General features: G+C 33.4%; 1 protein-coding gene across 21 annotated transcripts; it reads right to left on the reverse strand.

Moving 5' to 3' along the window:
- LOC109821270 lies at positions 211–7,056 on the reverse strand. Of its 21 annotated transcripts, none has more exons than XM_020387475.1 (8): positions 6,704–7,056; positions 4,791–4,940; positions 4,295–4,356; positions 2,386–2,455; positions 2,166–2,269; positions 1,606–1,709; positions 967–994; positions 438–784 (listed from the first exon to the last, which is right to left on the reverse strand). In XM_020387475.1, exons 1-7 carry the CDS (start codon positions 6,901–6,903, stop codon positions 986–988), a joined length of 699 nt encoding a protein of 232 aa, XP_020243064.1. In that variant the 5' UTR covers positions 6,904–7,056; the 3' UTR covers positions 438–784; positions 967–985. The 21 variants fall into 21 exon arrangements, 8 of the variants coding, with proteins under 8 accessions (XP_020243070.1, XP_020243090.1, XP_020243064.1 ...); XM_020387469.1 differs by having other exon boundaries at positions 2,157–2,269; XR_002241955.1 differs by lacking the exon at positions 967–994 and adding an exon at positions 1,811–1,886 and having other exon boundaries at positions 448–812; positions 1,672–1,709; positions 2,196–2,269.

The following is a 10,293-nucleotide window of genomic DNA, read 5'->3' on the forward strand; positions in this document are numbered from 1 at the left end:
TATTTACCACTCTAGCCGCCATTTTTTTTCTCTTGACACGTAAGCTTCTAATATGTGTTTTATTTACGCTAATTACACTTGGTAGGGGTAATTACGGAAGTTAGCATTAATAATAAATAAGTAAATGAATATAAATTATTCGAGAAATTACCTTGCTTAAGGTGCATTTTACTTTTGCATCTTTCTCCGAACACAATAAGATATCATGTAAAACAGCACCAAAAATGGCAAACAAACACTGGCAATAATTAGGGAAAATACATGAAAATTGTCCTCGTGATTACAATAGAAGCAAGTCAATAATCACCTTTCCAGTCAAAAGAAGCCACACAAGACCCTCGGGCAATGGCTCCTTCCCACCGCTTGTAGCAGAAAATATAAACGTTGCGTCATTTATTTAAATATTTTGGCCAGGCTCAGACATTCTAGAAGGAAGCACACCAAAAGTCTATTGATGTTGTATCAAATTTTTATTTTTTTGCAATATTTTTAAAAAAAATGCACTTGTCTTCAATACATAGCATATATTACAACCAAACTCACGTCATCAGGATCAAGTAATAATGTTTCTCACAATAATCCAGTCATTCCTCTCATTCCACCTATAACCTATCAAAATTCAAAGATTTGAGATCAATTAACGTTATCCGCACACTATCGGCTATGTGCTAGTAATAGGTGTGTTGCCCACATAGCCACATGGGAAACATAAAATTGACATATCCATAATTTGTTAAGATGAGCACCATATCCACAGTGATGTTGCCAAGTTGAACTTTTCCATGTTTTGATTTTAGCTTCTTTCAATCGCTCTTGCAATGTATAGTAAAATAAACAGGGTAAGTCTCAACAAATCAAGCAATTATAAGCACAAGAGAACATAAGTCTGAATGTTATATTATTATTACAATGCATAGAGAGAAGAAAGAGTGTAAACTGCATCCTTGACAAGTTGAACTTTTCCATGTTTTGATTTTAGCTTCTTTCAATCGCTCTTGCAATGTATAGTAAAATAAACAGGGTAAGTCTCAACAAATCAAGCAATTATAAGCACAAGAGAACATAAGTCTGAATGTTATATTATTATTACAATGCATAGAGAGAAGAAAGAGTGTAAACTGCATCCTTGATTGAAAATAACATGTTTGATGTTTAATGTTTCAGGTATTAGTTTATGTGTCATCTTTAATGTATGCTTTGAATAATTATTCTACATTCAGTATCATCTGAAAACTAATATTTTGCAAATAATTTCTAAACGTGTGTTGATCTATTAAATTGCTTATTAAAATCAAGCAATATCTTATTTGTAAATCTTTTGTGTGTTTTGTATTTGCTAAGATTTAGTCATAGAGAACTTGTTGCGCGTGCATAAATTTTGTTGGATAATTTTTTATTAATAATAGGAATATAGATGTTTGAAAATCCTTCACTTACATCTTTCGCTGTTATCCTATTACCACTACCAATTTTAGATAGCTAATAAATATCTCTGTATACTTTTTCTGATGTCTGAATTTAATGTTTAACGAGATGAACGAAGTGCTAATTGAGCTGAAGAAAAAAAGCATGCAAGCAAGAGTAAACAAAATGTATGCTACTCACAGAGATATTATATAAAATCCTCGAGTAATTGAAGATGCAGTCAAATGGCCTCATAATTCCACTTACCTTCTTGTTCACAACAAGAAGTTCCTCCTTTATTTTTCCTTCAAACAAACATATATTTTTAAGAGAGATCGCAACACATCAGTATGGTAGAAACATGCTTAAGAAATTAAAAAAAATAAAATTTACGAAGATATATCACCATCATTTGGCTCTAATTCTAGTGGTTTTTTGAAACTTTGTATCGCAGCATCCACATTATTCAGTGCTATTTGTGCCTGGAAAATTTATAAGGCTAAAAATTAGCCACCAAAAGCATGGGCAGTCACAATATAGCCAATATATATTTATGCTCAAAATAACGATGATAGGAGTAATATTCTTATTTATGATAATGAACAGACCAGAGAAAGAATTTTTTTTCCCTAAGCAATACCACTAATACCACTATTATTTTTTCTAAGCAATATAGCCAATATATATTTATGCTCAAAGTAATGATGATAGGAGTAATATTCTTATTTATGATAGGAGTAAGATATATGAACCAGTAATACCACTATTATTGGTTTGAGGAAGTATTTCACCATCATAAGTAGTTGTGTCAAAATTGGTAACAGCTTCACTTCCATTAATTTTGATTGCTATCCTGTCATAAGCGCTGACCACCAACAGAAGAACTGTGATAGTTAGCAACCACGTTAAACTTGTTATTAAACTGTGATAGATAGCAACCATGTTAAACTTGTTATTCATACTAAGGAACTTATTGCTAACATGTAGAAAATCAGTGTTCGATAAGATGTTGCAGCTTCAATTTCGCTATCAAATAACCCAAGATATATACCTGCAACAAGAGAATGAATAATCAAGAATAAACATGAAGTAATAAGCATTTAGAAAACAAGTACACCTACAAGAGCTTTTAAAAATGATAATCACTGTTTGAGATGAGGACCCAAAAAGAAGAGAAATTGACTGAATCACCCACAACATCTGAAATGTTTTCAAGAAAAACAAAGCAAATCCAACCAAGTAGAATATATGCATTTATATGACAAAATGTTAAATTATTTAATCTAGACGTAAAATTGTATTAGAAAAGTGCACACTATTTCACACATTATTCTCAAAAGATGTTACTAAACATAGGAGGGTAATATATATGCACCAAAATGCTCTTAATGAGGAATAGATTCCTTGTGTACGCTATGCGTGCGTGTACATAATTCAATCTTGAGGTTAAAAAATGATGAGAAGTTAAAGCATTTTGGCCTTCACAGATATCAGAAATGGCCATCAACCATTTTAATTTATGACGCAACATAACAATTTGATGCTTTATACAGTTAAAGTATAGTAAGTTTCAAAGTTGGCCGAGCCACCTCAGGGTGGCTCGGCATGAGCCGAGCCACCCTCAGGTGGCCCGACTCCCCCCCCTCTCTCTCTTGTGCACAAAGGCACAGTTCAGAGAGGCTATAAATAGGGGGGGTGGTTGTTCATTTGAGGGACTTCTTCTGAAACTTTTGAGAGAGCCGAAACTCTGCCGGATTGTCACCTCAACTCGGAGATCTGAAGGCTTGAAGACTTGGAGACCCGGATTTGATTCTTAGCGAGCACCCGCACCGAAAAAGGCAGGAGTTCGAGAGAGTCTAATCCTCAGATCTACGTCGTTACACTCCGGATCTAAGCTTGGTTCTTAGATCCCGAGATTCGAGCGGTCGTTTCCTTGGTGAAACGATCCCTCCCGGCTATTATCTCCTTGGTGGGATAATACCCGTAATACGTCGTAGATCTGCTTGGATCCAGATCACGCGGTGGTCCACGGTAAGCAACCCCGGCGCAGGCAAACAACCCACAGAAGCAAGAGACCGGATAACAGGATCTTGTGATTTGTTCGGTAAAAGAGAGAAGTTGTAATTTTGATTTCTTTGTTTTATTTTGATTTTCATTGTAAGCCGGATCTTATAAAAAGACCGGATCTCTTTGTAACGCATAAAGTTGTTAACTGAGTGCAATGGAATCGATAATGAAGAAAACACCAACTTTCCCCGCGAACAATTGGTTCTTCACCCGGAGGACAAGATACCCAATGCGGATGTTCACTAGCTTTGTAAGCCGGATCTTATAAAAAGACCGGATCTCTTTGTAACGCATAAAGTTGTTAACTGAGTGCAATGGAATCGATAATGAAGAAAACACCAACTTTCCCCGCGAACAATTGGTTCTTCACCCGGAGGACAAGATACCCAATGCGGATGTTCACTAGCTACCGGAAGCAACCTGCGTCGAGAACGGTCCGATCACTTCTAGGTTTCTCCTTATCAATCAGCACGTCGCCAAAGCGACCTGAAAAGTAAGGGAAACACTTAAAGAACTCCCAGCTCTTGCGGACTCAAAGCTCTCGTTGAACATCGCTAAACTTATTCCCGAGCCACTTGCTCTTCTCCAACAGCTGCATGAAAGGTACGGGGATGTCAACAACGCTGGGCACCGACATCAAATCGGGACGGTGAAGAACGAGCCACGCCATCAAATATGCGTAAGGGAGCTCAACCTTCGGTCATATAATCTCTATTTGAAGTTTAGAACCTGATATTTTGCAGAAAGCTTCAAAGTGTGCAATGTTGTACATCCAAACAAACTCATTCAACCTGACAGTTAATCTCTATTTAAAGTTTAGAACCTGATAGTTTGCAGAAAGCTTCAAAGTGTGCAATGTTGTAGATCCAAACAAACTCATTCAACCTGACAGTTAAATTGCCAGACTTATAAGTTGAATCTAGTTGCTCAAACAAGTTGTGGTTGCTTTTAATGCAGCTAAAAGTGGGTTGACATTACATATAGCATTCATTACTAAGATTTTAGTTATAAATTTTCATAGATGATCATGAAGTTGAAGACAGGTTATCATCAAGATTTTAATGTTTTCCTTACTCGTCCAATATCAGCTACAAACAAAAAGTACTACTTATGGAAAATATGTCAAGGCTTAAAATTGATTTATGCACTATAAAGGAACCAATAAATAGATAATTAAGTAATGTCCTTAGGTTCTGTTGGATCTAATAAATATTTCTTGATTTTTTATGAAAATAACAAAGACAGGGATGACCAGATCATGCTCAATGGTTTGTTATAATATATTGGACGATCGTTCATTCCAAGCGCTCGAAACATACCTTTTTGGAGGTCTGATGGAGCAGTAATGATGGCTTTGCTTCATATGGGTCCAGTCGAGTTCCTCTACTACTGGTTCCACAGAGCACTGCACCATCATTTCCTCTACTCTCGATATCACTCTCATCATCATGCCTCCATAGTCACCAAGCCTATAACATGTAAGCTTTTTTATTGATTGTATGGCACTTATGGATACAATACTGTGTCCTACACATGCTCCAGGTAGAAAATATTGGTACTCAAATTGAATAATAAAGTACTTTATGTTTCCATTCTCTTCATGATCCTAACCACTGGGCCTGATATGTATGGATAAGTAATACACAAATTCTTTAATGCTTCTGTATTCCTCATATTACCTTAAAACAACAAAGCATTCTCACTTGTGCATTGGCTATTGCATTTTTTGATATTTATATCAACGTAGACAACATCAAGAGCAAATGATACAAACAGATTTAGAGTGTACCTCCTTTGAGTAGTTATCTATCCATCAGAATCGTATATTCATCTTTGTCAATGACCTTCTTCAGCCTACATATCTTCCACCTTAACGCTTTTCATCAAGTGATTTATCTCCTCAATCTTATACCATTCACATCTAAGCCATAGTTACCCACTTACCCCATATTTTTAGATCAATGACATATAAGCTACATGGTAAAAAACATTGGCAAATATGGAACTTGGTGACAGGGACATGACAGTTCATTAACTTGCTCAAGTTTAGCTAAGGGAAAAGCACAGGCCAAGTGGAAAGCTACAATGAATAATAGACCAAAATGAGCCTTACAAACATTTATGAGCATTTTTGTACGAGCCTTTAATTTTTAAGGTGGTCGGCATAACTTAAATGGTTACTAACAAAGCTAAAGAAACTATGTTTATAAGCTAATAATGACTTCTACTTCAGATATGTTTGATCAGAATATATGCATATGGTAAACAGAGTATGCACATTTGTGGTTTTTGTAAACTTAACCAGAATGCAAAACTCTACTCTATTTTTTATAATTGTGTGAGCTACCAATTGGTAATTAACTTCCAAAATAAACATTCCACTTTTTATTTTATATTAGTATAAACTTAAGTTCACAACACAATTTACATTACTACTTGTAGTCAGGACAATTTATATAAAGACCTAACTAAAAGCAACGTTGTTTGCATTGTACTATTTGGGAAGCATTATATTTGAATCAATGCAATAAAGGTTATTTTGGCTTTAACTTTTGTAGAATTAGTAATTAGAAACAGAAAAGAGAGATGATTTTCCCCTCCTGTTTACCTTTATTTATAAAAAATATACTAATCCAAGTCCAAAGTATATAAGGAATCGGAATCCTAATTTTGTAATAAGGAATTAAATTGCTTTTGATTTTGTTTTTAGTTTTATTTGGTGTTTCATTTTGAGATAAGGCGTTGTGAACATTCCTATGAGAGCTGTATGGAGGTCATGGCAATGCGAACAAAGGTTACAATGTGATCCAACATTCTACAAACAAACAATTGCATTGATATGAGTTTTTTGGTAGTATGAACATGACAATTTTCATAAGTCCTTTCATAACAATCTTCATATACAGACCTGCTAAATTAAACAATTGCATTGATATGAGGTTTTTGGTATTATGAACATGACACTGTTGTCATCACAAAGAACTGAAAACAGAAAAAATAAAGAATAACCACAGAAAAAGACTGGGCTCAGAATGGAAAAGAGACCTGGTGTCCTCAAGTATTTCCAACTTGCAACGATTCAACAAAGTACTTAAGAAGGCTAATACATTTATGCACTTTACAAAAAAATAATTTGCACTCAAATCTTGTTAACAAGCTCCTACCGTAAATAAGATAACGATGATATAAATTTCAAAATCAAAATCAAATTTAGAAAAGGATGAAATGTTACCTTCTTCGATAATTTTCCTTCTTGATCCGAACAAATGCCCAAAATCTAAGAACTGGGGAGATGATGGCAGGGGAGGTGCGGAGATGATGAGGGCAATAATACTCATCGTTGGCAATTAATGATTTAAGAAAGTGGGAGGGCATTGCTAGAGTGAAGTCGTAACCGACAGAGAGGAGGATGAAAGGAACGAAGGATTTCATAACCGACGGAGAAGAGGATGAAAGGAACGAAGGATTAGGGCTCCCAATTTTCTGAACTCTGTTTAACAATAATAAAAAGGGATAAAGTTGTTATATTTACAATAGATGAAGGGTATTTTAGGCTAGGAAAAGTTTTTTAAGAACTCCCTCTTTTAAAGGGTAGATAGACTAGTTGGATTGCACGTGCAATGCACGTGGTAAAATATTTATTATTTATTTTCAATTTATAACTTTATTTAGGGAAGATTTGGTATAAATATTGAATGCAAATGCATTATTTTGTAGAAGTTGCAAATATGTTGTATGCTATGTTTCTCGACCAGAGGTTTTTTTAAAATATTTCAATCATCTTAAATTACTAATTAAATTAAGAAATATCAGTTTAATTTATTATCTTATATACTAATATTATATATGTATTATATAATATTGTTCTACTAAAGTAAACCATTTATTATGCAATATTGTAATATAAAAGGTAAACCATTTATCTTATTTGATAATAAAAATCAATAAAATAAAATGAGTGATAATTATATTTTATTAAATGACTTTGATGCACATTTTGAGAAATCAAAAGTTTTAACAGCCATATTTTCTTTTACTAGTTGAATTGCACGTGCAATGCATGTGGTAAAATATTTTTTATTTATTTTCAATTTATAATTTTATTTAGGGAAGATTTGGTATAAATATTGAATGTAAACCATGGATCAAACATATAGACAGAAGCTAAAAATTCACAACATTTGAATAATAAAATTACATTTAGTGATTGATTGGGCAATAGTACACTGGTTGCATCTATAACGCAATCGATCAATCAAATACTGTCATAAGAATATACATAAAAGTAATGTTTGATGATGTGAATGTAAATCCAAGCTAATGGCATTAGAACTTGACTAAGCCTTTGCAATACCTAATGTGTGAGTACATATATTCACCTATGAAAATTTCACAATCCCATATAAAATCTATAACACTCATTAAGGATTCAACAAACTAAGGCTTCACAAGCTCCAAACACACTATTTCCATAATCCAAAGTTAGAGCATGACTAATTTTTATTTCACAGCAATGTAAGAGGACAATCTCCTTTTTTCCCTCGTAGTTTTAACTCCAAGAACCCTTTCTAGCTAAGTCGGCAGCTAAATAAAAATTTTCACTAACAACCTTCTGGTTAGCCTTTGTCCTTCCTTTTGAATATCGCTTGCTATCTTTAGCATTCTCTACATTAAGCCGCCCCATTTGTCGCTGAAGATCCACAAGAGAATCACTTGCTACCTTTGCCTTTGAACTCTTTTTTGAGTCAACAAACATTAGTTTTAATCTGTATAAAGCACAGACATCACACTTGTTGATCTCATACTCAAAGAGATGTCATTCGCAATTGTTCAATAGCTGTGGATCCATATAATAGGACCTCTTCAGTCCTCCAAACTCCTCCATTATTTGCTTCCTAGACTCATGCCAACCACGCCCATTGTAGTCTGGCATGTGTAAATGTTCTGTGTGTGCACACATATGTTTATACATATGTATATACACATATATGAATATGTGTGTGTGTGTGTGTGTTCATGTAACTTTATATGTATATACGTGTAATTATTAAGGTAGAAGCACTTTCAATGTTTCTATATCTATTGAATAACAATCATGGCACTTGTATCTCAAAGCTAATATCCTAAATTCTTTACCAAACATCAAGAAAATAAAAGCGGTTTGTGTTCATGAAATTTAATTGAACTAAGTAACACAAATAGAGCTGGGTGAAAATTATAGGATGATTGTACAACGTATAAAGGGAAGACTTGAGCAAGCTACAAGCTCCTAAATGCTCTTTTCTATAACCTCTCTAATTTTTCAAAATCCAACAGTAAATTGTGTAGTTGTAGCTTCAAGCACTGAATCTTATCATAAGTTGATATTGTGTGATTATACAATTGTTATGCTCTCATTTATTGTATCTTATAGAACATAATAAAATATAAACATTTTTTTATTCCAAAGCTCAAAACAAGTAGGCAGTTAGTCTGTAGTTGTAGCTTCAAGCACTGAATCTTATCATAAGTTGATATTGTGTGATTATACAGTTGTTATGCTCTCATTTATTGTATCTTATAGAACATAATAAAATATAAACATTTTTTTTTATTCCAAAGCTCAAAACAAGTAGGCAGTTAGTCTGACACATATACAAGCATCCGTTCGAATACCTAAGTTAGTATTTACTTGAATTTTCATATTTAACCTTTCATTCAAGTTCACATCCATAACATTTACTTTAATCATTTAAAAAACTTAAATTATTTCAACAGAATATCCCTAATAGATTTTTTATTAGTTAAGTTACGAATAAATATTAGGTTAACGAAACAATTTGGAGGACAAATAAGAAATTGTAGTGAATCGTATGCAGATTATATTATTAACAATCATAAGTATTATTGAAATCATGAATAGAAACTTATTTGGCTGAGTCTTCTTTCATGGCTACAGCCGCAAATAATACCTTCTCAAGGTTACTATCCATCATCAAGAATTCCCCAGTAAATTATTACTTCTATCCAAGATCCTAGCCATGACCTGGAATTCTCTTTGCACAACTATAACATCTTCGTTGGAATGAATAACATTTAATGTAATACTATATATTGTGAGTGTACTGTTGACATGAACATGTGGATTTTACGTTGTAGAAGAGGTCCTGTATCAAAGAAAGAATAGTATGACATAGTTAAACTTATATACCTCCTAGCTTCCCAAAATCCTACATGTGTACATGCATATGTCACAATTGGCATATAAATACCTCAGATACAAAACAATTTAAATTTAAAACATCAAAAATCTTTATAATTATCCTCTATCACCCCCTTTTTTATTTTTGGTTTTTCGTGGTGAGTATTGTCATGATTGTCACATAAGTACCTAAGGTAAAATCATAGTTACTTTTAAATCAAAAATTTGTGTTTGCCCTCCGTCCTTGTTCTTCTTTTTATCCTTTACTTTCTGGTCTTAGGGATTTGGGTGTTCTGATCATCTTTAAATTAAATTATGAAATATTCACATAGTTATTAACATAAGTTGGTCCTTTTCTATTTATAAATGCGCCGAGAAAAGTTGAAAGCAGAGCTATAAATGTATAAAAAATATAAAAACTTCATCCTAAAATATGTGAGCAAAAGCAAACCCATAACCTTCATATATGTACATCAAAGACCCCGACATATACAATAAGAACATATATGATCAAAATTCAAATCCAATGCTAATTAAGCCTAATTAAGCCTGATGAATACTAATTAACTCCAACCTCTAGCCTAATTAAGCCTAACCCTAGCTAAAATTAATTATTAACTAACCCTAAGCTTTTGGATCCT

The sequence above is a fragment of the Asparagus officinalis genome, chromosome 1, assembly GCF_001876935.1.
Source record: "Asparagus officinalis chromosome 1, Aspof.V1, whole genome shotgun sequence".
Lineage (NCBI taxonomy): Eukaryota > Viridiplantae > Streptophyta > Magnoliopsida > Asparagales > Asparagaceae > Asparagus > Asparagus officinalis.

Coding starts and splice junctions, on each gene's coding strand:
- LOC109821270 (XM_020387457.1), bottom strand. CDS start 6,903: ATGAAATCCTTCGTTCCTTTCATCCTCCTCTCTGTCGGTTACGACTTC. Junction 2,270..2,385: donor CGAACACTGATTTTCTACAT/GTTAGCAATAAG, acceptor GTTGGTGGTCAG/CGCTTATGACAGGATAGCAA. Junction 1,710..2,156: donor CAATAATAGTGGTATTACTG/GTTCATATATCT, acceptor GTTTGTTTGAAG/GAAAAATAAAGGAGGAACTT.